Below are 26,700 nucleotides of genomic sequence, written 5' to 3' on the forward strand. Positions count from 1 at the left end.
AATCAAATAGCCAAATACAGTTTTTACAATAAGTTATACTGACACTGTACATGTACAAAGGAATTTGCTAAGGAAAACATATGGATAAAAATTCAAGTTACAATCATGTTGTAGAACTTGGCAAGTTTCTTTACTTGGGTGGAGCCAAGAAAACGGTTTCATGTAACAAAATCATTTTAATATCAATGGATTTAAGAAAACTGAAGCCCCATTCTGTCATTTTAACACAACAATTCAATTTATTTCTGTTTTCATTTCTAATTTTGAAGAACTTACGGCTGTTGCTATGATTGAGGCATAACCGTATCTACAACCAACTGCAGCTATGATGAAGGCAATCAGGAAGAATACTGCTATCACAATGTAGTAGATGAATTCCTAAAATAAAGAAAAAATACATTACTTTGGCAAAATAATTTGAATCTCAATCACTTCTTTTAAACTGCTTTAATAATTCAAGTCTTATCAGTTCAATGATGTTATCAAATGAATGAAATTCATACCTAATCTTCTTGCTGGGGAAATAATTACTTTACAACTGAAGGGGGAAGTCAGTCTAATTATAATCTTACTCACTGCATCTTAAGAGCAATTTAAGACTGCTTAGTTAATCTTTAAGACCACACCAGATCAGTTGTGATCTGTAATTGCACTTTAAGACCAAATCTGGGGCCTTAGTGATCCACCCTTCCCTTTCTGTTTCCTTACAATTAACATCCATGGTCCTGGCAATCTGCTGATGAGGCCGACGACATGGAAGATGAGCAGGATGAGAGTGGTGATGAAGGCGGAGATGGCGATGAACCACACCCAACCAGACCCGCCGTATCCAGGGGCTATGATCACACAGATGAACACAACCAGGCACAGGATCTGAAAATATGAAATAATGAGTTAAATAAAGAAATCAAAATTCTGTGTCTCTGTTTGAATTAAGTATGTATGTGAAATTATGATTATGCATATTTTATTCAATTTGGAAATTATCATTGGTTGCATTCACTACCAAGTCTATCCAGACGCTAACAGAGACGTAGATCAAATATAGCCGACCCACTTGAAAACTTACTGTGTAATCCCTATGGAGAATCTATTTAGTGTGTATTAGGAGAAAATGCAGCAAGATTTCAAGTGAGCTGGCCACATTTGATCCACTGATCTGTTAATTACGTCAACTTGTGATGAATGTTCCCATTATTTGATCTGCACCTAAATCTACACTGGTACGGAGTATTTAGGGGCTTTGATCATCCAGTTGAACACAAGTACACTAAGAACTTGTGGATAAATAACAATTATATTACTAACTTCAATGGCATCAATTTTCAAATATTTAACTAGATGACTAAGTCAAGACAGAGGATTTCTTATAAAAGTTAAATCAATAAGTGGCATCAATTCCCAGTCACATTGCTGTAGTTGTGAATTTTGTCACAATCCAGCACAACCAAATCCCCAGTTACATGACGACTGTATATCTGCCACAACTACAACTGTAAGCCTAACTGGCATAGCTCATTCACTTTTGAGACTTTCCTCAGCTTTTCTTTTTCCAACTGAATTTCAGTTAAGTTTTTACAGGCAATTAAGATCAAATGTTTCCATCAAGGTATATCATAATTCAGTTATATTATACTGAAAAATCATAAAACCCATTCAGGCCTTACAATTGGATTAGGCATTTACTAACACTACCCGCAGATCTTTTAGCACTAATGCCCATATTAACCACCAAACCCACAAATTAACCAGCACACCATACAGTTATTTAGCACTAACAAAATGTTACATAGCACTAACATCCATCCGCTCTGGTAGTGCTGGTTTATTTGTGGGTTATGTGGTTAATATGGGTGTTGGTGCTAAAATATCTGCGGATCGTATTATTAAACGCCTAACCTAACAGAAAAGTATGCCTTCTGAGTCATAGCAATTTTGAATAGTTTTATTAGCTTGAAGAATCCCAGTTATATCAGATTTACTCACAATTTCTACAATCTTAAGAATGCCTGGCACACTCCTGATGTAGCCCGGGTCCTCTGACGGCATGATGGTAGTCGTGGTGGTCTGCGTGGTGCTCATGATGGCGGCAGTCTACTGAGATCTTACCCTGAGTGAGGACAGCAGCTGGAATAAATAAATAAATAAATAAATAAATAAATAAATAAATAAATAAATAAAATAACAAATAAACAAATAAATAAATAAATAAATAAATATTTGTAAGACAAAACTGAAATAAACATATGATACACATACACAAAAACACCTTAACACACCCAACTCCTAACAGTTTTAACACTCTATGGATAAAAAGACAAATTTATCTTACAGCAAATAATTCCACCCACGTCTGCAGCTTTAATGAATGGCTAGCAGAAACGCCTGCTAAATGATACACCTGACGTACCTATCCATCATTTATCTCCAACGCATTTCTCACTTCATCCACTATTTATCTGAAACTAGTGCTTTTGAATGGTACGTCCATTCAGAAAAAATCACATTCTGGGCTTATCACCTCATATACAGGTTTATTTCATATTTGAAAAAAAGAAGAAAAAGGCCACAGACATATACACCATATGTAACATTAGGAAAAATGATACATGTCCACAGTTATGTGAATGATACCTATTATGATCTGTTTTTACTTTACTTAACTCAGAGAATATGTTGTCCATATATTGAGTTTTTCTCTTCATAAATATAAATATTTACTGAATGTTTTTTTTCCTGAAGTCTCTGACCCTGCTATAAGAGGGCACACCTCCATATACTCCTAGTATGTCAGTTATTTTTATAAATTAACACCTGACCCTACTATAAGAGGGTACACCTCCATCTGCCCTTAGTATGTCTGTTATTTTTATAAATTAACACCTGACCCTGCTTTAAGAGGGTACACCTCCATCTGCAGCTAGTATGTCTGTTATTTTCATAATACCAGTTTAGGTCATCAAGGGTCAACATGTTGTATTACCTCTGGCCAGAAAGAGATAGTTTTAATACAGAAATGAGTTTTTACTTAACACTATGCACTGTTATGTACTGAATGAATCAGAATATTTCCTGTTTCCTGCCTTCAGAAAGTTCTTCTGTGTATTCATGTGAAATTTGTTTTAAAACTACCAGTAGATGGGGTTGGAAAGGGGGGGGGGGGGGAGTAACAAATTGGTATTATATTCAATCTTGCTTAAAATGGGTTAATTACCTTTGACTAAGGCTGTATTCCCAGAGCTTTTAGATCGATCTATCCCTGCGAGGAGTCTCACTAGATTACTGTTAGATAATCCGGCTTAAATGTCCATCCCGCCTACTACAAGCTGTAAGGGGGTAATTAACTTTGGTGTCCGCTCTGCTGACAGCTATTTAGCGTGAACCCCCCAGGGAGTTAGGTTGATCTAAAGTAGATCGATCTAATCTCTGGAAATGGGGTCTAAGCTTGTGCTGGCAGTGTGCAGTTATGTATGGATGTATACAAACCTGCATTATCCAGGGGCGGATTTAGGCCGTCTTCTGGGTCTTCCGGAAGACGGTCAGATTTTCAAGTTTACATTGACGGGTATCTAATTTTTTCTGTTGGAAGACGGTCAAAATTGGAGGATGAATCAACAAAGATAATTTGGAAGACTGTCAGTAAACATCTCTGAATCCGCCCCTGTTATCATTTCTGTACACATTTCTAGGTATAAAAAATTATACCTGTGACACCCAAATATACATTGTGCATTAATATAATGACACAGAAATCTATGAAGGAAAAACAAATTACCAAGGACTATAGTGACAGCTCCCACCCACTGCCGTAGAGGAAATCATGACTCAATGGTTTTGTAATGAGAATATCCTGTGTATGTGTCATGATATTCATAAGACTGTTCAGCCAGGTAAATCAGGTAAACCAGGTTAAGGAGGAGCTGGCTATACTGGAGGGAACAGGTAGTTGTGACATAACCTGTCTAATCCACTCTCACCTTTCTCTTCTCTGATAATATTAAGTATCTAGAGAACAGGTGTGAAAACATGAGAGGGAGAGGGAGAGAGAGAGAGAGAGAGAAGAAGAAGTGAAGACATATATATATATATATATATATATATATATATATATATATATATATATATATGTCATAATTTGAAGAGAGATTAATAACAAAATTGTGGAATGCATTGGGAGCATTCACATCGAGAAGAGCCGAGGTCTAATAAGGCCGCGACCTAAATATGGCGGACCTACATGAAAGGGAAACCACTTAGTCCTGTAATCGTGTTTCTGCCTCTCACACGGCTCCCCACCCATCGTCCCTCGACCAGTTGAATTGAGCCAAGATTTATTTAGTGTGCCCCTGTCAATTAACACTAAATTACTGTAAAATTACTGTAATGTCTGAATCTGAACTTTGGCAATGACCAACAGGCCTGAGTTTTTAATGATAATGAATACCCCCCAGCAACTTCTATGTGCACAGTTGTATACTAAATTGTTTTATGATGTTAGCTGGTCTCAGTATAAAAAATAAAAAATAAAATAAATAAATAAAAAAAAAAAAATAAATAAAACTGATATTTCTTAAAAGTATCTCTGGGAAAACAGTGTTAACTTATCCTTATATCTGTTTACAAATTTCATACAACATCCATACATTCTTCGTTCATCAATTTTCATAGCTCCCTCTCTCAAAAAATGCCTACAATGTTTAGTTGATAGAGAATTATACATAACTTGCTTAAGGGAAATTAAGTTGGGAACATGAGCCAAAATAAAACATTCCATGCATGGGTTTTATACTGTTATAAATACTTAGTTCATGATTTCTGGCAAAAGCAAAACTGGCCTATAATGCCTTTGAAATACATAATAAATAATTCACAAACTGGTGTACACCATGATTCTCTCATAATTAAGTTTCATAATTTGCAGAACAGAAAAAAAAAAGATGCAGCATTTTTTTCAATTATTTTTCCAAAACCAATCATCCAATCTTTACTTTCATGACAAATTTATATCAGGTATGCCTTCATTGGAATAAATGAGGAAATTGGCAAAATTCCAGGATAATGTGCTTCTTCACCACACACATGCACACACACACACACACACACACACGCACACACACATACTCGTGTCCACAGGTAAATCCCAAAGACCCCCTTTAGAGAACCAATTAAAACACTCTGAAGTCTGACATACAAACTCAACTGGAAATTCCTCAGAAAATTGACATAAACAAGGTATACAAATAGCTTGGCCTCTACAGTAATAATTTAGTGCATGCTGGGAAGCAGAGCTGGGTCAATTCTTCCAGTGCAATAATAAACAACATGGGGCCAAACTACATGTACCTCCGCACCAGATAGCAGACGACACACAGGTGCTGGCAAACCCCTCTCTGGCTACTTAAACCATGTAGAGAAACTTATTTACCTAGGACCCTGTTCCCATACCTTGATGGATCTAGCAGGATCGACCCATCTCTGAGGGGATTCTCCCCAAATTACATTACATTCGGCATGCCTACTGAAGATGCTAAACAGAAGTTAATTACCCTCTTACGGCTTCAGTAGGTGTGCCAGACATCAGAGCTATTTAAGCTGAATGCAATTTAGCAAGATCGAAACCCCTAGCTCAGAGATGGGTTGATTATGCAAGATTGATAAAGGTATGGGAAGGGGGTCTAAGAGTTATAATCACAAATTCATTCATCTGTCACAGCTCATATAATATGAGATGCATGTGTGGGGGAGGAGGGGGTGGAAGAAAATGAAGCAATGAATGAATAACTGGTGTTAATTTCATTGTATGATTTAGACCTTACAACTGATTCAGGATGATCAGGGATTAGACTGCCATTTATACCCCGTTCACACTACGCTCAGTTATCTGGAAAAATTGCGAATTAGGTCACAATTCGAATAAATGCAGTAGTGTGAACGCAAGAGGTATTTTGTAATGCGCATTTTCAAAATCCTGCAAGCGAGGTGGATTTCTAAGAGCGATCCAGATAACTTACCGGAATTGACACCTGTACAGATCTAACTGCGCATGTGTGCAGATAAGTGCGGGTATCTATGAACGCTTGTTTATTACTTTACCGATTGCACCAAACGTATTTGGAGGTCACCACTCACTACAACATGAGGAAACAAACTTATTTTGCCATCTTATACTTCTCAAGAATGCTGGAATGTCTTTAGAGTTGCATTTGTCGTCACAAATTTTTGTTGGTATTTTAAGATTTCCTGTGCGGCGCATGTGCGAGTGTTCAAAACAGGAAGTTAAACCTGAAATTTTCAACGTGTAATTCGGTTTCGCTTAGCGTGTGTAAACGCAATACCGAATCGAATTCCTCACGAAAAATTCGGATTATAGAAATGTGCATTTTTGCAACTGTAGTGTGAATGGGGTATTAGTCAAGAAGTCTGAAAATATGGTGTGGCGTTTGGGGGGAGGTCTGCATCAATCTAAAAATGAGATTTTTGGTTCCCAAAAAGTCTGGAATCTGACTTTTGTCAGAGAAATCTCATTACTGTTTTATTTTCCATTCTTAACTATCCCAGTGTAAACACACCTGTAAGATAATATAATATGCCTTTACTATAGCAATCACACACATAGGTACTAGTATACTTCAACTGGAGGTGTGGGGACATGGAACATTCCTCTGACATTTTACTTTTTATTTTTCATCTTCCTTGCATAGAATGCAGTTCATGGGACCTTATTTGACCAAAGTGAGTGAACAATTTTTGCACCCCCCCCCCCGCCTTCCTGTCTTTCTCTTCATGCGAAATGGTTCAATTTCTCCTATCTCATTTCTTACTACAAGTGCTCCCATTAAAACCCCATTGATATTACTTATAAGCAAGGCCTATCTCTACAGTACAGATATAATTACACATGCAAGCCATAAAATATAATATAACAGCCATTTATGTGCCATTTGCCAACATTTGTACAGTGTACAGAATATATGAGAGTTATCAGACTATTTATATCAAATATCTAACCACACTTTTATTCATGAAAAAATACATGACTCAAGTTTTCCGAAAAGAAAATAAAGAACTGACAAAAATGAAAGAAGATAGAAAGATTGCATTAATAGACATTTCCAAGAGTCAAAAGTTTACGAGAAATCTTATGAACATCCTGAACATCATGACTCTTAACAAATACACGAAACCAAACAAAAAATACATGTACTACATACAACACTAAAACTGCCAAGCTAACTCAGCTGTGATTGTACCTGTCCCAAGCTTAAAATTAAATGGAATTTTTTTTTTGAAAATTAATTACCCTGAATTCCCCATTTATGCTTTACAAGGTTGTAAGAAACATGAGAACCTTTCTAGCGTCTGAAGTCCCCGGCATCCTCAGGGTGCTCCAGCATGATTTGAGTGACAGTAATGTGTAAATGAACTGACAATCAAAGAAGATTAAAGGCAGCAGACTTTTTACCTCATAAAAACAGCTGTTTAAGTCTGCCATATTGGTGGCTGTGTCTAGTGTTATGTGTTATTTAAATTCACCAGTACTCTAAGGCCGCATTCACAATAAAAATTGATATGCGGACCAACAGATCCGCAGATCAAATACGGCCGACCCACTTGAAAGCTTGCTGCATAATCCCTGCAGGGAATCTATTCAGTGTCTATTAGGGATTAAGTGGGCCAGCTTGCAGTGGGTTGACCATATCTGATTGCAGATCTTTTAGTCCCCAGATCAACTGGGTGTCAATGGCAGCCTAACAGCAATTGTATCCATGACCAGAGGTAATGGGATATAGTAGCCTTACTCTCTCATTCAAAACCAGTTTCAGTTACCTCAAGATAAGCTTACTGCATTTAAATATATTTCTGCAATGCATTAGGTTTTTTTTTTTCAATTTTTTTTTCAACCAAAGGCTCAAATATTACCATCATAATCACAGTTATGAAGTTATATATCATAGTGGTGGTGGGGGGTATAGTATTTCTTCCTCTTAAACACACAAACAAACATATACACAAACTGCTTAGTAGGTAACAGAAACTAAGAATTTTTTCTCACAGTAAATATAACTACACTAAACAACAATGAGCAACTTGAATGTGCAAAGTAACTCTTAGTAAAACTTAGCAGAAGCTATGTATATTTTCTGTAATATGAACTTTGGCAGATAATATAACCATTTGGCAGATAATAGCTATAATAGAATTAGAGAATGAACACTACTTCATTTAGAAATAAATCAATTAGATTTGAAAAAAATAAAATTTAGTAAGTTACAAAAAAAAACAAACAAACTTGAAACATAATGTACTGTACTAATTGATAAAGACTTGAATCTGATGGCTTCTAACTTGTTTTGTAGTTAGATGTAGTTCATATTTCTGACCCTCTTCCATCTTACTTGTTGCCAAACTTTACAAATACATGTACAGCACACACTTGTAAACAATTAACAGGAGCAGTCAGGTATGAGATTCTCTCAGGAAATACATGCATACTCTTGCATATATATATATATATATATATATAGCTAGATCAACTCTAAACTTTCCTGCTGGTGAAGCAAAGCATTTCCCAGCCACCTTACAGAAAGGGATGAATAAATCAAGTACAAACACAAAGTTTTCAGAAGCTTCATTGCAAACAAACTATTGGTATTACATCTTACAAATAAACAGACAGTTACTGATAATTATTTTACACCATTGCTGTTTATGTGTAAACTTAGTAAACTAAATTCTGTATGTCTAGAAATAAAAACATATAATAATCACATTCTTCACACCTCTTAAACACTGAGAAAAAACAAAAAACATGGGAGCATATCAAAACAAATTGTCACTCACCTAACTGGTTTTACTTCAGTACAATCTGTGTCTTGCTATTTGCATACAGTTTCATGTGCCGCCCAAGGTTTAGATAGAAAGTTGACCTCTCGACCTGATGGCAAACTAACCCAGCAATAGGCAGCAGACGGAATGAGCTGCCATGACATACCACATGTGAAGAATCCTGCGTCATATGTCATGACTGGTAACCTTCTGTTTAAACCTGAAAAATAGGATGTAAACCAGGTGAATAAATTGAAAAGATGTACGGATTTCACTTTAAATTGCACAAAAAATTTAAAACCAGACATGTCAGATAAAAATCATATTGCCATTCATATAATCATTTGAATTAAAAAATTATGTAAAGATACCAGCTAATTAGCAACAATCATATCTAAGAAATCTTTTTCAAGAAGATTGACTGAGAAATACATTTACTTCAACCTGAAAAAAGTCTCTCAGTATTTCATGAAAGCCTTATACATACTCATTCCTTTCTGATTTCACATAACCATTACCTGCATGCCTGTGAAATGCAGTCTAATTAAACAGATGGAATAGAAGTTAATGTACTGCTCTCAATTCCAAGATGCCCTTTAAGCTTTTATGGGAAAAAGATTCCAATCTTTATTCACGTTTTTCTACAGCATGAGACTGACAGTAGGTATTTGTCTGGGAAATAGCTTCACATCGCACTGGAGCCTTAATATGAACCAAGTCAGAGAGAGAGAGAGAGAGAGAGAGGGTTGTTGAACTTCTTTTCCGGGAAATATGAATTCTTCCGGCATCAGTGTGGGGCACACTTAAATATGAAGGAAGTTGACTGTCCCTTCTTATCTAGGAGAGTTAGCAGATTTTCTATTTAACCAAAGAAATTGTACTGATGTCTTATTGAAATATTCCATAAAAATTTCGCAATCTTTATTCTAATGTGAAATATAATAAAAAAAGATATCAATGATAAATCAGCACTACATGTAAATCCCAAATAAACTACCAGCAAAGGATCTGCTACATGTACATGTATATACTGGTTAAATAATCTCCATCCAAAATTACTTTCAATCAGAGAAACAGCTATACAAATAACACCAAAGAATTGTTTTGTCCAAGCTGTCACCATCTGATAATAACACACCTGTCACTCTCTGACGCTACTAACATGGCTGTGACAAATATTCTGGTGACAGCTTACATCTCCAAAAGACAACAACTGGTGACAATATTCGTGAAATCTTTAGTCTCTTGTTTTTTTCCTTGACTGAGCTCCTGTCATGCTATGTTGTCAACTTCTCAATGTCATTACTGTCACATGTAAGATGACAAATATAACAGGTGCCCTGAGAGCTTCACCTCACACATTCAGGTTGGGTGAGGCTCTATAAATAATGGCTATTAATCACATTTTTACTTTGTTCTAACAGGGCACAGTTATCTCACAAAAAGTAATAGATCCTGCATTCTACAGTAAGACAAGAATAAGGACAAATGAGGAACAACAGTGGAGTCAGATGAGCTAGGAGATGTCCTCGAGGTCCGTATATATACTGTTCCCATAACTGATATAAATAAAATTTAATAAATAAAGATAAAGGTATGTTGCCAACTTTTGCTGGTTACTTATGTATGGCCATAAATCACAGCGCCTGTGGTGCAAGAGTAATGATTGCAATTAAATTGAGGGCATACAGCATGTCATTTCAACCTATCAAATTTCACCTCATCAGGGAAGGTTACGTACTGTTTGAACATCTCGTACCCAGGGTGTTTTCACTCATAGTAACCACGAGTTTGAATGATAAAGACCCTTTAACATTATACTGACATTAAACCATTACATACTTTTTGTGAGCACACAGAAAATTAGATGACTTTATTCAATATTACAATTACACCTGACTTCCTCATGCTCATATCTCATCATGGAAAAAAAGAGTCATATGACCTCACATTCCTATTTCAACCTTAAAAACATGAACCTTGGCTGCTGAGCTTTATCTCTGCTCCATCAACTCTTACTCCTACACAACAAAACTCCTCAACATAATTCACAACTTAAATGACATTATGGTCTGTCTAACCTCTGCCAAAGAGAAACACTGCCCCCCTTTTCTCCATTCCAGCCTCATAAAGTTTACCTGACAACATTTAATCGCCTTATTACACATCTGAGAAAAAATGTCAATGTTTTTAACTCGAGATTGAATTACAACTTAAAGAAGATTAAGTTTCATCATCTCCCGCCCACTACTGCCAACATAACTGGTATACACCCAACTTCTAGACCACAATATTACTTCCCAGCTTTCAACATGTTACCAAAAACCATCTGGCAGTTATTGAACCTAAAAGAGAGTTAAGATAAAATCCAGGAAAAAGATGCTAGGTTTGTACCCTGCTGTTACGTGATTCCTGAGCAAAATGATGACAGCAGGAGGTCAGGTTAATGACAGGATTAAATCAGAATTCCCAGCAGGATCTACGGGGTACAATAACATCAAAACTATTTCAAAGTCTACTTTTCGGTGTTAGTCTCAAAACACTTTTCCTCAAAGTAGTCCTGAATATGTTCTACACATCAGAAATGTAGAGGTTACAACTAAACTATGGTACATAATTATTATTAAGAAACAAAATGTCTTCAGCATGCATATCATATGATAACACAGCCTGAATTAAATAAGTCCAGATTGCACAATAACATTAAGTTTAAATAATACACACTTTGATCTAAAAAAAAGCAATCACCTGCCATGATATATTGGACTTCATTAACTATATAAAAGTACTTCTGAATCAGTTTATTATAGCTTGACTGTTCTAAATATTTACTTTAAGGATGATCGACAGGCTTATAGTCTAAGACTATTGCCACTTAAACATTTATTTTTTCATTTCAAATGATTTAAGTACTTCTGAAATATATGCATTCAACTCTTGTTGCTAGACAGTTGCTTTAATTTTCAAACTACAACAGAACAAATTAAGTTAGCCAACAGCGGTGATCACAAAACTGAAAAAAATATTCTTAAAAAACAAAATAAAAAATCTATCCTTGTGCATGAAGAGGACAAATAATAAACTATATTTATATTCAATATCACACAGACAAATGTGAGGTAATTCCTGTACGTGGGGTTCCTCATGACTCTCCTGACTGCTAAAAATGGCAATCCCCTTCAGGAGGTGGAGAGGAAAGGCCACTGTGGGTTATTTTTAACTTCTCTGACATTCTATACAACAACTCGTCTGCCTACCTCTACTATTGCCTCAGTCTGAGTTCACACACCTGACACTGGCGACAAAACCTCAGAATATTTCAGGGTAATTGTATAGATCTACTTTCTTGTGTATGTATGTTTGGGGGGGGGGGGGTCAACAAACATTTAGATGTTTTTCTTTTGGGGGAAGGAGGACAGTAAATACTTTAAAAAATGAGTGGTGAGTTTATTTCAAACAGCCAAATTCTCAAAAAAGTTTTGGAGGTTGAAATTTATCCATATTGTTCAGCACAAAGAGGTAAAGAAGTTATGAATTAATAAAAAATCTCTAAGAATTTTGAGCCCTCTACCACAGAGTTGCATAGCATATTCCTCTTGGTTTCAAGAACTGATTGCAGTTACCACAAACCTTATCATCAACCCTGGCAGGTGAAACATAATGAACACATGAGGAAGCATTCTACTCTAGCTAGCTATCTCTACTCTAGCCAGCTATCTCTACTCTAACCAGCTATCTCTACTCCAGCCAGCTATCTCCACTCTAGCCAGCTATCTCTATACTCTAGCCAGCTATCTCTACTCTAGCCAGCTATCAGGTCAAGAAATTATTGACTGAACACAAAACATCTGTTTCAACATTTTGTCTCAATTCACATGTGTGAAAGTTGTACAAACTGAAAATCCTGAAAACGTTCCTTGTAAAAAATTTTGTCTCAATATTGTGTGTAAATCTTACGTTCAATGTGTCACAGATAAAAAAATCCTGGTTAATGAATGTTAATCTGTAAAGTACATACCGCAGTGCACCAGATGAGTTTTATTTTCAAAGAGTGCCTCACAGAATGTGCTAGAGAGGAGCAGACATCAGATGTGGTAGTTGTGACAATGTCTCACCTAACACAATTAACAACTCTTCACCAGACAGAACTCTCTCAGGACAGAAGAAGCTTCCTGTACCCACTTCAACATTCTCCGTCATGGTCTGTTGGACTTTGGTTTCTGATTAAGCCCAGTTTCGGCATTTAACTTTTTTCTTATAACATAGGGTTGGGTGAAAATACTGACATATTTTTTCCAATATCATATTCATAGAAATCTTTATAAAATAACCAAATTTGGTCTTTGTTAATCCTACCTAAAAAGTTATGATCACAATGTTATAAAATGAAACTAGAAAACAGCCTTTTCCAATCAAGTTATACCACAAAGGCGCAAAATGTAATTTCCTGCAGACGAAGATTGTAGGAAATAGGAAGAGCCAATTCCATTCCACTGGGACAAGATTCCTGACAGCTACACTGTACATACAACCATAAACACTGAAAAGTGACAAGAGTACAAACTACCTGTAGATCTGCCTCACCTGTTCTTATCAACAACCCTGGGATTTCACACATCAGGTCTACTTCTATATTTTATTTCATTTCATAACTATATACTTATTCACAAAATCCCTTCTGTCAAGAGCTGTACTTCCTTCTTAGAACTAGTACATGTTATCCTCTCTGTCAGGTATGTGTCAATCTAGATGCAAAGGTTTTGATCAGTTTACCATCAGAAAGAAGACATCTTTCAGCTGTTCTCTGCTAGCCACCCAGGTTAGCAGTACCGTCTGATCCATCACTGTCAAAGTTTAATGTGTACACAGCAAAGTGCACTTAATACTTCTTCAGGGTCTGGTCAGCCACGGTCAATAGGGGCTACTCATGAAGAGTCACTCCTGGGGGCTTAATTTCTACATGTTCAGGTTAAAAAAAATTGAAGGAAGAGTGCTGAGACAGCTGCATTCAACTCTGCTGTAACAATGAATGTTTTAGTCTTAACTCAAGATAGCAGGTGCTTGTTAGGGCCTTCTCTGAACATAAACAAAAAAGATTCAGTGCCCTTTTGTCTGACATATAAAAACAGTATCTGTAGACTTTAAAATTTAAAACCAGAGTACAACAAAAATATGGAATCACTGATATAGAATTTAGCAAGTTGTTGTATCCTAAGTTCTGGGCACACCCTTTTCTTGTCTTGCCATTGGCATCAGGTATAAAGTAGAACTCCTCAACATTAATTAATTTGATCTACGTCAATGTGGAATAAAGCAGGAAGACCACACCTGTCTACACTTTGCTTCATATGTGTGTGTGTGTGTGTGTGTGTGTGTGTGTGTGAGAGAGAGAGAGTGTGTGTGTGTGTGTGTGTGAGAGAGATGATAAATTGAGGATAGAGTGAAGAACTTATACTTCATGAAGACAGGGCGCAGCTGGCTCCTGTAATTAAATTACTAGTGGTTTGTTACCCTAAAATAACAAACATTGACAGATCAAGTGGCCTCCTTTTTTAAAATGTCCATTTGCAATATTTGATAAAACGCGACAGAATTTAGTGATCTCAGGTGCATTATACATTTGTGCAACTTAAAACTTCCTTGGAATTAAATATTTTTCCAGAAACTTCATCAGAGCATGCAATGTTTAAGTAGAATTTTGAAAATGAGATCTCTGGAAAATGGATCTTTGAAAAGGTCAATCATCTGTTCAGTTTTGTTGAGCACATTATCAAATTACTAATTTTTCTTGTCATTTAGACAATCTGAGGGCAAACATACATAAAATATAGTTTAAGGGGAAATTTACAAGACATAAAATCAAATGATAAATAATCCTGGGATTTTTCTTTTCAATTTGCAAAAACTTACAACCATCAATCTAGTGCAATCAAGCATTATCTCTGTCATATACATGAACAAAAAGAATTTAAAAAAAAAATCTTTACATACAACATGTTAACTGACTTCACTGTAGAGGGATAAAACATTGAGGGGTGACAGGTGTCTATCGGTACTTCCTTACTTTTTTTTTATTTGTAAAAGCTTTTTGAATGTGACTTAACTCAGTTACATTTATTTTTTTATTCCAACAAGTAAGGTAAAATAATCTTTAGAACCCTATACCTTTAAAGCAACACTGACTTCTAATGATAGTCCTGTTTTAAATCAAGAGTTGCAAGAGACTCTTTGTTTTTTTATTTTTCTCATCGCTTTTCAAACCCAGGATCAAAATGATCTTGAGCCTTCAGGACACACGTACTTTTAATGAAACCCCTCTATTTCTAAGGAAGTGCCCACTAAGAGTGGCATGTTGTTATTTACCAACAGGTCTTGGATGTCAAGTTTTTACTGACTTTTATTTTTAATCTCAACTTTAAAAATCTTACTACCATCAAAATACTGTTTGTAAACCAAAGATAAAAGTACTTCCAATGAAGTGCTAAAAGTTTCCTGTAAGTTCTTGAAACAAAAGTATTTTTTTTTACAAAATAAAGAACAAAAGATGCACTTAAAGCTCTCAGTCTTCCACAATAACAATGGTTGTCATGGCAACAGAGCCAGTGAACCAGACTCTGTCATAACCTTCTCTCTGGGCAAGTCAGGAAGTGGCAGAAATAAACAGTTCCTTTGCTGTATCTCAACAGTAATAAACAAAATGACATTTACACAGAAGTGTTTTTGGAATTGACAGTTTTGCATCTTGTAGTGTGTTGAAGCTTCTGAGGGGTGGACAAGAAATCATAAAACATGCTGGTTAATTAATGGTTTAAGTCTTCACAAATAAGTTCAAACAGAGAAAATGGGAGCTAAAACACTGGCCTATCAGTTGATGAAAACTTTTATGGCATTTAATTGCAATAATTACGATAGTCTTTCACATAACCTATTCTGACGGAACCTTTTGTATTTACGGTCAAAAGAGTGCTCCTGTACAATAATAAAGTGGCCTCCTTGCTGAAAAACAGCACAGATGTCATATCCTATCATATACATACTACCTCATCCCAGTTCCTTGAAACCACAAAGAAAAAATCTTAACAAAGCAGTTCCTTTTGTCCTGAAAAGGGCAATTCTTTACTTTCACTTATTTCCTGAGCTCAAAATGTCAGCGCTATCAAGGAGTTCTGAGAATCTTTGCCCTATTTACAAAACTGGAGACACAGATGATAGAATTGACAAACATCGCTGGAGCATGACGAAAAGAAACAAAAGTTTTCTTTCCTTTGCTATGTCCTACATTTTCCGTGGATACTTTGACATTTGACTTACTGATGCCTTCAAAGATTGCCAGGCAGTAATAAATGTATTTCTGCAGTTTTAATAAAAATGGTAGAAACTTCTACACACACACACACACACACACACACACACACACACACACTCTCTCTCTCTCTCTCTCTCTCACACACACACTGAAACTTCGTAGCTCTATCCCCTCCCCCCCTCCCCCAACCAACAGCATATATAAGTACAATACAGAAAAGTTGGTGATTATATACATATATGAGTACACTGGAAACAGATGGTGATTCCCATAATCATATGGCTACATGTATTAAGCCATAACTGTAGAAAAAATGGTACATGTATTTCTTGTAAAGATCAGTAATTGTGTCCTGCATATCTTGACTTACGAAAGTACATGTAGCATATTAGTCTAATAATGCTTGTGGAATTTTCCAACAATTAATTTACATACTAACAATGGTGGGCTTTATATAAAGGACCATTTCTTGTAATTGCCTCATCTTCTTGTCTTTGTCTGGTATCATAACTTGGGGAAATAAGGACAAAAAACAGTGCATCTTGATTCATTTAAAAAATCAATTTTAGTTGCTAAATTACCTTGACATTTTCAGATTTCCACTTCAAACTGCTCTCTACTGCTTGACTGCTTTATGATGACGATAATGATAATTCTTTACTTGATATAAAGGGGTAGATTATTTTTCAAAACTAATTAACTGAAATTCTTAAAGTATTTGCAAATGATACAACCACTTCTATATAGGCAATCATGTCAATACTCTGTCTACTGTCTTTGCAAAGGGGAATTCTCAAATCATCAATTAGAAAAAAAAAAAAATGAAATAAATGTATTAGTAACAATTGCAGAGAATCTTTGTTAATGTCAATCCTAAACATTTATACATTTTTCAAAGGGTTAAGAGCTTATCTTCTCTCTAAATTCAGTTCAGTGTCTAACAACACTGACATTTGTTGAGTTCCAAATCACAGCAGAATTCATCTCAAGTCCAGGTTATTAGTAATATCAATCCTTAGGAAGACCAAACATATCTATTTTTCCAAGAGTGGCAAAGTTGGCCATTTATTGAAACTAAGGTCATCTTGACCTTTTCCATTCCTTAAAACTCAAACATTTTCTGAGTAATTAATTGCAATGCCATCAGTTCAAGGGATATTTATAGCAGCTTCTCACCACTGAGAGTCTAAACTTGACCTAGGTTCTTTAACACAACAAATGCATTCTCATTCATACAACTTTTTTTTCAAATTTTCTTTAAAATGGTGGGTGGCAGTGGCTTTTTAAGATTAATTTTTATTATATGTATGATGCTGGAGAATGGGAGTTAATGAGAAAGAATTTCCTTAAACTGAATCATTTTTACTCCTTTTAAGCCATTACTCCTTACAAAATATTCCACACAAAAAAGCAATTATGAGCTTGTGTCAAACTATTAAATGCAATCAAAATTCTGTTCCAAAATGCAAAGTACCAAATATTATATTTATAATATAATCCATCACCAGGCTTATCAATGTCAACTGACAGCCATCTCCTTGTGAGGGTGTCTTCTGATTTTTTTACCTGACCAGTGACTTAATGTGGTGCTTCAATCTCGCCAATCTGCTCTGCATTTTTCTTTCACAGGTAAAAAAAAAAGCCCCCTTTTTCTTTGATCATTTGCCTACGCAATGCTCAAGTGAATTCAGTCACTCTGTATAAAAAAGAATGCCAATAAACTACCAATGGCCAAAGAAGTATTTATTGAAAACCTTGTAATCTCTCTACTCAGTAATAATGGTAATGGGAAAATCATGTAATTGTAGATCATTGAACATCTCCAAAATCACTTCCTATGACGTCAGAGATAATATGTAATTTTCACAGATGAGAGAACAAGGAGTCAGAATTATTTCTCCACACTGATAATCTACTAAATTGAATAATCTTACATCATGAAATTGGGCATTAAAGCTAAATAAGCAGGAAAAGCCTACAGACTGAAATGATGCTTAGGCTGTCAAATTTTTGGAAATTTCACTTCACGAACTCCCCAAAGCAGGCAAAAATGAGTAAAACTAATGTGTGCATCACCATGGCAACAATCCCAGACATCTACTCTGTGGTTTTAGAGAGGGAGGTGAATAAAAGTCTGATGTCATAAAATTATCCTTAAAAAATAAAGTCATTAGGCCACTCTGGAGAACTACGGAAGAAGATGAAATTATCTCAACAGGAGAGCTTTCAAAATGTTCTAAACAGTCCATGATGTCTTTCCCCCCATGCTGATGACACAGGACCATGTGACGTTAAATCCATTCAGGTCTTTACTGCCGCGTTTACACAAACATCTACGCTCCGCACCCTAGGATATGCACCAGTCCAACAGAAACATTTCAGACAGGACACCAAATACCTGGTTTTGTGTCCAAATGCCATAAAAGCCATTTCCTTCTGTTATTACATGTAGGAATTAACATCATGCCAAGAACCCTGTGAGGTATTTACATTTTGGAGGAATATTTAAATTCTGGCCCAAATAACAAGGCAGTTTATCTACCTTAGACTGCAGTCTCTACCTGTATTGCCTATCTACTTGTGTCTGACCACATTTTGCATGCTTTTAAAAAAATTAACAAAGTCCCCCCCCCCCCACACACACACACACACAAACAGATCTTGCTATCCTGCCGTATCTCACAGTGTTATATTAACTCTAAGCCATTGATTGTTCATTTATTCCATTAGGTAAAAATCTAAATGCACAGAATTCCCAAGTAAAATAATAAATGAGAATAGTCACACAATCTTCAGTGACATGCTGCCCCAGAACAATGAGTGCACTCAGCTGATTGCAATCCACCCAGTTTAAAATAATAAAAATGAAAACAATAGCAGGAGGTGCCCTCTCTTTTTTATATCAACAAAATCTGCATTATCACCGTTAACGACCATTCTTGTGGCAAATCAAAAACCATTATCAAATGCATTACTCATTACTATATAGTGCTAATCTAGGAGACCTTGGAAGTAAAGTAGTATAACTGGATTTTATTGTGTACTTTAGACAAGGAGTTTACATGTAATAACATTTTTATAAATTCACCTCCTAGCTAAAGGAAAAATAAAGAAAAACAGCACTTCAAGTTGAAAGTACATGTTGAATACAAATAACTATTTTTACCAAACGAGAGGAACATTTGTGAAAAGAAAAATCATGAAAAAATAAAACTGCATGCACCAAAATATCATAAGCCGGTGGAACAGCTGAACCGTGAAAATGTCAGCTGTATATATACTCTGTCTATAACTAGGATTTGGCAAGGTTATCAGAGATACATTATATCCTACCCAAGACCATCTTAGTAGTGCCTGAAAAATTGTTCAAGAACAAAGAAAAAGAGAAGAAGCAGAATTAACTGCGTAGTTTGTTTGTCAGCAGACTGGACTGTCAGCTCCCTCTGGTGGAGGATATATTTATAACGGTCTACAGGGCTACCCTAAACTGCAGGATTCTCCTGTCAACCTTGACACCTGACAAAGTTTAGGTAAGAGATCAAAAGTTTTTTTCTATAATAATGTGTATTCAATATACTGTTCTTCCCTTGCCTGGATTTTGAGCTATCAAACGTTGTCTCCATGTCACATACAATGTTAAAACCCTGATCATCAAGCCAGCACATACTGAAACACTGACTTTTTATTGAAATAAATTTAACTCCCATCTTTTTTTAACAAAAGGCATCTACTAGTAACTATATTCTACCTATCAAATGTCCAACTGGAATTGTTTCTCCCGGAGTCTTCAAGTCTTCTCCAACTTGCCAATAACATCACCAGCCTAGCAAACTGAGAGAGAAACTTGCCCTAATTAATTTTATACAGAAAAAAATTAATCGAAGTTATTTTTTCAATTTTTCAAAATCATTTCCCTTTTATACACTAAAACCTTGATACTGACAGAATAACATGGTAATCTTTGATGCATTTTCAAAATAAACTTGGATTTGTAATCAAGTTATGAAAAAAAAGCATTTAATTGACAATCCTGAAGGTTTTGCACCAACTGAACAGATACTGCCATGTTAAGCAACACATCTGGTGGGCAATTTTACCTTCAAACACTTTATGTGAATTATCGTGATCAATCAAGCTGAAAGATTTTGAAAAACATGCCACTGTCTTTAGCAATCAATAATCTTCAGAATCAAGGTGAAAACGTGCAACCTTGAAAATTGACTAAAAGAGCCAAAACATGTTACATATATTTTGCAATTACCTCAGGGATGCTACTTGATCATACTGAACTTTCAGCAGGGGGCACGTTGTTACTGACAAAATATCAATCTGTCGTTAGTAGTCCTCTGATCTATAAATCATAACTTCCTGATGGTTCTGGAGTTAGATGAAGAAATTTCTACCATACACAAAGCAAGCCATGCTTCTGTCTGTATGCAATGTATGTTCATCTTTTCACTCCACAAAAATTATTTGTATATGAACTCCACCACTAAAATTATGAAAAATATTAACAAATAAAAGAAATATTCAAGGAATGATCATAAAAGCTGGTTTATTTGCAGCAACTTATATAAATGAAAATGATGAAGTTAATTTACATTCAGCACGAAGTCAAAAGCATTAAAATGTTCACAATTCATTCAAATGAAACCTTGTGCCAGTATCACATGTAATAAAAAAAGAGTATATGTAAGTACTTCATTTCTGAATATCAGCATTAGTTAGGATAAAGAATTAAAAATAAACTATACTGTAAAAATTATCGTCATCAGCATTTTACTTAAAAGACTTAATAAAAAAAGCAATTTATATTTATTATTGGCACTTTTACTATTAGGAAGTTTCATGCATTTTGTTTGGAAAAAAAGAAGAGAAAAACAGTATCAGCGAAGGTAGCCGGCAGTTTGACTTTTTGATTGGTCAATTAAGTCAGCCAGGGCAACCAATACTAACCCAGTCAACATACATGCACATGTATTACAGTGAAGCTGTGTTCACAATGCACCTAAATATGTGTAGTTTAAATCTGAATACCGTACCCGTAATTGCAATCAAGCTGGTGATTCCACAGCACATCCAGGGCAAGTTAACAGACATTCACCCTCTGTGATTGGACTGAGAACAGCCTGAGATGAAGTACATTTCACCACGTTTGGGAACCCAGAATACTACAAAAAAAAATAAAAAAAATAAATAAATATAAGAATTAAATTAAAAATAAAAGTAATAAATTACTAGTAATTCCAACAAATCTTCTTAATTTTGGTTACATTTTTAAAATCCAGCATTTTTTTTATAAATGATTTACTTGGAGGTACTCTTCTAAAAGTAGGAAAATCAAATGTTACCCCCCCCCCCTTCCCACAGTTGAAAAGACCGGTTCAGACCCAAGAAGTGCAGGCCCAGTGTGAACCAGGCAATGTGGCTACCACATGTGGGGATTAATTATCATAGAATTGAGACATTTATATAAAAAGACAAAACTAGATTTTTATCTAGCAGTCTGCATGCTGAGGGAGGAATGAAAGCTAACTGACGCTGGAACATTCATCTACAAAAAAGAGAAAAAGAGCTATGTATTTGTTGATTGAATTAATGTCTGCATATTGATGGACTTTTTGTCTTACACAAGCAACATGTGTGTTTGTATCTTTCTCTGCAAGATTTAACACAAACTATAGAGCCACTGGGTCACCTAATCTGTACATTTTATGGACTATCACAACTGCAATGTAGCTTGGATTGAAGAACTGCAATAGAATTTAACGGCTTTAAGAACTTAATGAAAACCTGCACCAAGACATCAACTGTCACAGTCTAGAGTGAAAGTCTCCAAACCAGACTACAGTGACACCAGGATGAAAGCTTTCTCCTTAAGATACACTGTTAAGACACGCTGTTAGGACATGCCTCTCGCCTCCCTCTGATAAAGCAACATTTACCTGATCACCAACTCAGAATATAACTTAGGACAATTATTTCAGATCAGAATCCTGTGTTCCAGCCCTGTATCATAAATTTCTCTCTTAATAAGAACAGATAAGTGAATTTCATCAAGTTCTACGGTGAAGGTATTTAGAAGACACCCAAGCACATCCAAACTCTCTCTACAGAGTCTACCATAGCCATAGGCAGGGTACTGCAGTACAGAAAGCAGCCAGGCAGCAACTGACAGGACTTGGATCAACTTGGACCAGAGCTGTCAGAGCTGTCCTGATCCTCTTAGCTTTGATGAACTAGTTTGGGATGCCAGCCAAGGAAAGACACATGTCAAAGCTCTCTACAACAGTGACCTGAGCCTGTGCAATGTACTTTTACCAACACTGATCACTGGCTGCATGGACTAATTAGATCAAACCAGCCAAGTTTCTCTGTGGTAAAGATTTCCCTTCCTCACATAAAACAAGTACAAGTAGCTAGTTTTGATGAGCCAGTTGCCAGAGTGTGGAAACCATCCCGCTACATTTCAAAGCTCTCCCTCAATCTCGCTAGCTACTTAATTGTCAGTTCTGCTGAGCTGGTGCCAGTGTGTGAGCGAGAGGCAGGTAGTTAACAGACGCGAGGAGATCGTATTCAGGTGTGGGCCGTCACAGAGCATGAGGATCACTTTCTGAGCATGCACCAAGATTGCCAGGGGAACTCTTTATAACTGGAGATCACCGACAAACTTCTCACAGGTTGACAGCTAGTATCTGACTGAAGCTTGGAACTTATTCAGGAGTCGGAGCTGGAAGACGTAGAAGACTTGGAAAAAGAAGAGGAAAGGAGTGCTGAAGGTTGAATAGGTAGGTAGATTTTGTCAAAAAAGATAAATAATTTTTTTCAATGTTTCAGATGAAAAAAAAAGAAAACTAAATGAAAAACAGAATATCATGATATCATCTATCTGATATCTTATATAACTGAACTTAAAGAATGACATGCGATTTCATAGGCTCTTTATATATATATATAAAGGGATAAGATGTTTTTAGAATTTTTTACACACATTATGGGAGGAAAATATCAAAGAAAAATAAACATGTGTATGACATTTTGGTATGCCTAAAGAACCTGCAGCATGTGAGACTGTTCTTAATTTGTGACCCAAGTACTACTTGTGATGTGACATGTTCCTATTTTCTATCAATCTCTACAAACAAAAATTAATGTTAGCGTGCAGGACTTTTTAATTCTTACATTGAAACATGGTTAATAGAATCTGAAGATTTTTTTTTAAATTGTAAGAACTGGTGGTTGTGTCTTATTGTAAAAGAAATGTGAGTATTAAAGTTGTGTTTAAGATAATTCATTTATTCATTTGATGAAGAAAGTAAAACAACAATAACATTTCAAACACTGCACGCCAGTGTTAAAATTTCAAGTGAATTGTTTTATCAATATCAGATGTAGTTAGAGAGCTTAAGAGTCTCCTTGAATAAAACATCTAGAGTTATAGACTGGATATATAGCAGGCCTTTTCCACATCCCTCCCTTTATTTTACACAGAAGCCCTTTTTCTCTAAATCTTCACCTTCAAGTATCCATCTCTCTCTCTCTCTCTCTCTCTCTCTCTCTCTCTCTCTCTCTCTCGCTCTGCTTTTGCTAAGAAAACATCAAAGAAAAATAAGCATTTCACAGAAAAAAGGCAAGGTTTACCAATCAAGCAAAAACAAGTTACCAGTAAATATTTGTTTCTGTTACTTTTCAGATTAATCCAAATGGTCTAATAGCGTGATTACATTACACAGCAAACATATCTGATTCTAGGCAGCTGAGTGTATCACTTCTCTCTCATTTGCAAAATCTAAAAGAAAAAATGAACAAGAAAAAAGTGAAAAGAAAACAGTAAAAAACACTAATTCCTGTTTATGATTAGCTTCTCTGCTAAGTACCAGAATACTTTCACCCATCAGCTGATTAATAGTCAAATATCACCATTAACTAACCTCATAAGAAAATAATTTCTTCCAGGTAAGAAAATATCATGACCTGCCTTTTAATCTTTGCAAAGATAGGTGAAAAGTTTATCCAGTATGATCATTATGTTGCTTTGAATCAGCAAAGGAGTTTTTTTTTTTTTTGCTTAAACAAACCTTATTACTTCAAAATTCAAGGCTATTAGCATCATTATTTTCTTGTACTGTTACATAAATATAAAAAATACTGCGATCTCAATGTCAATGTATCTTTTAATAAACTGTGCATACCAATTAAAGAAAGACCAGCAAAACATAAATGAAAAAAAAAATCTTATTAAAAATTATATAAAATTTCGTTTGAAAGTTAAATATTAAGCAATGCATAATGTGCCAACCAAGGAAAAGAAAAGCTTTTTCAATTATCAAATTGTAGTGCCTCTCAAAATCACAGATCTACCAAGCCGCTCTTAAACTTTATCACTTGGATCCAGTTGGAAGTGAGAGAATATTTTTTTTTTAGCTTTCATTGCCAACTGTAGTGTATATTATTCATAGTCATTACAGAATAATGCTAAAAATTGCATTTATTTTTTCAGGTTTGCTTTCGAAAATATTACAGTAGTTAACTAGCGTTTTGGAGAGAAAATCTGGTTAGAGGTATTTTAAGGATTTAGATCTATTAATACCCCATCCCCACCCCACCCCTACCAAACTCGTCCCCCCCCCCTCAAAAAAGGGGGGGGGGGGGATAGAATTTTAATTCAAAAGTACATTTTAAATATCTGCACTTACTGCAATGTTTTTTCACTTTGAAATGACACAATACACCAGTATCACGCCAATTACACATTTTTTCTTCATCTCCACGCTGCCTTCCAATGTGCACGTCACGATAAGAAAATCCTGACAGCTTTGTCGTTTTTATTTCTCCATGAAATGTGCAGTTTTCTCCATTAATAACCCAGTCTATAATTACAGACAGCAAAGAGATAAATGTACAGTCAACATGATAATTGGTATTAATGTGGACTGAAGTATAGGTCTGATAACTGGTGGTGCCGGGATGATTGTGACTAGCACAGGGTACAGTAATTTCCCTGATCTGAAATGCATTAATTAATGGATTTCTTAGTACATTGCTTTGTTGGTTGAACCTGAAAAAATGTTTTGCTACCTAAAATGAATCTATAAATAAATAAATAAATAAATAAATATTGAAATAAGTGATCGAGACAATTGAAATCTCTCTCCTCTCTCTCTCTCTCTCTCACTCACACACCATAGGCAGCCTGAAAAAAAAAAGTTTTGCTACCTAAAATGAATCTATAAATAAATAAATAAATAAATAAATAAATAAATAAATAAATAAATAAATAGATAAATAAATAAATATTGAAATAAGTGATCAAGACAATTGGAATCTCTCTCCTCTCTCTCTCACTCAGACACCATAGGCACCCCCCCCCCCCCCAGAATATCTAAAGGGTAGAGATGACACCACTCCTAAAGCTCACAAAACCAAGGCACTTGTATGTTCATATATTTCACATGTATTATGATAAAATACAGTAATGACTGTTTCAGTATGAAATTTGCTAAGTCCATCAAGCACATCTCGTGTAAAGTAAAACTCTTCATCTATTTTCTTTCTTATGGAAAAATTGAAGAAAAAGAAAATATAGTAGCCAGGGAAGTGAATAGGTTTAAAAGATTACCCCACTGCATCAACTTATTAAATACCTTGATTTATAACTTGCTATTCTGGCAACACTATGAAAACATTTCTCAAGTGATGAATCTCTTCCCCCCACGGTGGTCAAGCACACAAGATGTTGATTTTATTATTTATGAAGCCACAAGTTTGCCCAGAACCACCTCTTTTGTGTGACCGAGAGTAACCCTCTTTGTACATTCCTACCTTTCTCCGCCTTCTAGAAGGGTTTTAGATGATACACAGACGTGAGGGAAAGAAGACCACCCTATTTTCTCGGTAGTTTTATTGGAGAGAGAGCAGATGAAACGGTCAGTCAAAACCACTAGACAATTACTGACTCTTAATGGCATGGACCACACATCCACATAAATAACTTTTCTTCTTCTTAGAAGTTCATCAGTAATACTGGGTTTAAATGAAGGAAAACATTCCATCTTTACCATCAGTGGAACACATGGAGGACAAGTTCCTGGCAAGACTAGAGTTTGAACTCGTACAAAATTAGAAATGCCATAATCAATTAACATTCTGCTTAATTGCCTCAATTCGGGTAAAAGCTTTCCTTCCTGAAGTCTAATTCAGACAGGGACAAACAGAGACTGGAAGCAGTCTTACCTTTTAACATCAGATAACCAGATTACTGTAGTATGATGGTGAGTTTTAGACCACTCACCAATCTAAATCTCTCTTGGTGTGAACCTTGCTTTAATACTTACTATCTCTTTAAGTGTTCTGATGAAATGAAAGGTTAAACTTTTTTTAAAGCATATGCTGCTTCTCAAAAAGCTTTGGAACAAGCCATTTTGCAGAGATGAAGGGAAAAAAATGTTTTGACTGAGTGGTTGGGAAAGTACTTCTACCTACCCAGTAGATCCAAGAAATCTTCAAAATCTGTTTTGTCAATAAAAACAAACAGAACTCATAAATAACCACTGACATTTTTGGATATG

The 26,700-nt window shown here is 35.5% G+C and overlaps 2 protein-coding genes across 9 annotated transcripts in view; one reads left to right on the forward strand and one right to left on the reverse strand.

The window, feature by feature from the left end:
- LOC106168948 (plasmolipin-like) overlaps positions 1-26,700 on the reverse strand; it is a 95,212-nt gene that overhangs the window by 3,132 nt on the left and 65,380 nt on the right. The window contains exons 6-12 of one of the 7 annotated variants that reach the window (XM_087010640.1): positions 21,175-21,303; positions 20,394-20,509; positions 19,881-19,963; positions 8,842-9,046; positions 1,987-2,127; positions 709-873; positions 277-378 (exon numbers count right to left, since the gene is read on the reverse strand). In XM_087010640.1, coding sequence (XP_086866766.1) covers positions 277-378; positions 709-873; positions 1,987-2,082 — 363 coding nt within the window. In that variant the 5' untranslated portion in view covers positions 2,083-2,127; positions 8,842-9,046; positions 19,881-19,963; positions 20,394-20,509; positions 21,175-21,303. Of the gene's footprint in view, positions 1-276; positions 379-708; positions 874-1,986; positions 2,128-2,259; positions 2,491-3,214; positions 3,661-3,775; positions 3,854-5,425; positions 5,445-8,841; positions 9,047-19,880; positions 19,964-20,393; positions 20,537-21,174; positions 21,304-26,700 lie in introns of those variants that run through there. The other 6 variants (XM_087010642.1, XM_087010641.1, XM_087010645.1 and 3 more) reach the window with 6 other exon arrangements.
- The window catches only part of LOC106175067 (FMRFamide receptor-like), a 67,636-nt gene continuing 62,230 nt past the window's right edge, over positions 21,295-26,700 (forward strand). Inside the window, exon 1 of one of the 2 annotated variants that reach the window (XR_015333801.1) lies at positions 21,295-22,920. The gene's annotated coding sequence lies outside the window, so the exon portion shown is untranslated. The remainder of the gene's footprint in view (positions 22,921-26,700) is intronic. The other variant, XM_087010636.1, reaches the window with a different exon arrangement.

This window comes from Lingula anatina, chromosome 4 (genome assembly GCF_051362555.1).
Source record: "Lingula anatina isolate TDL-2025a chromosome 4, LinAna3.0, whole genome shotgun sequence".
NCBI lineage: Eukaryota > Metazoa > Brachiopoda > Lingulata > Lingulida > Lingulidae > Lingula > Lingula anatina.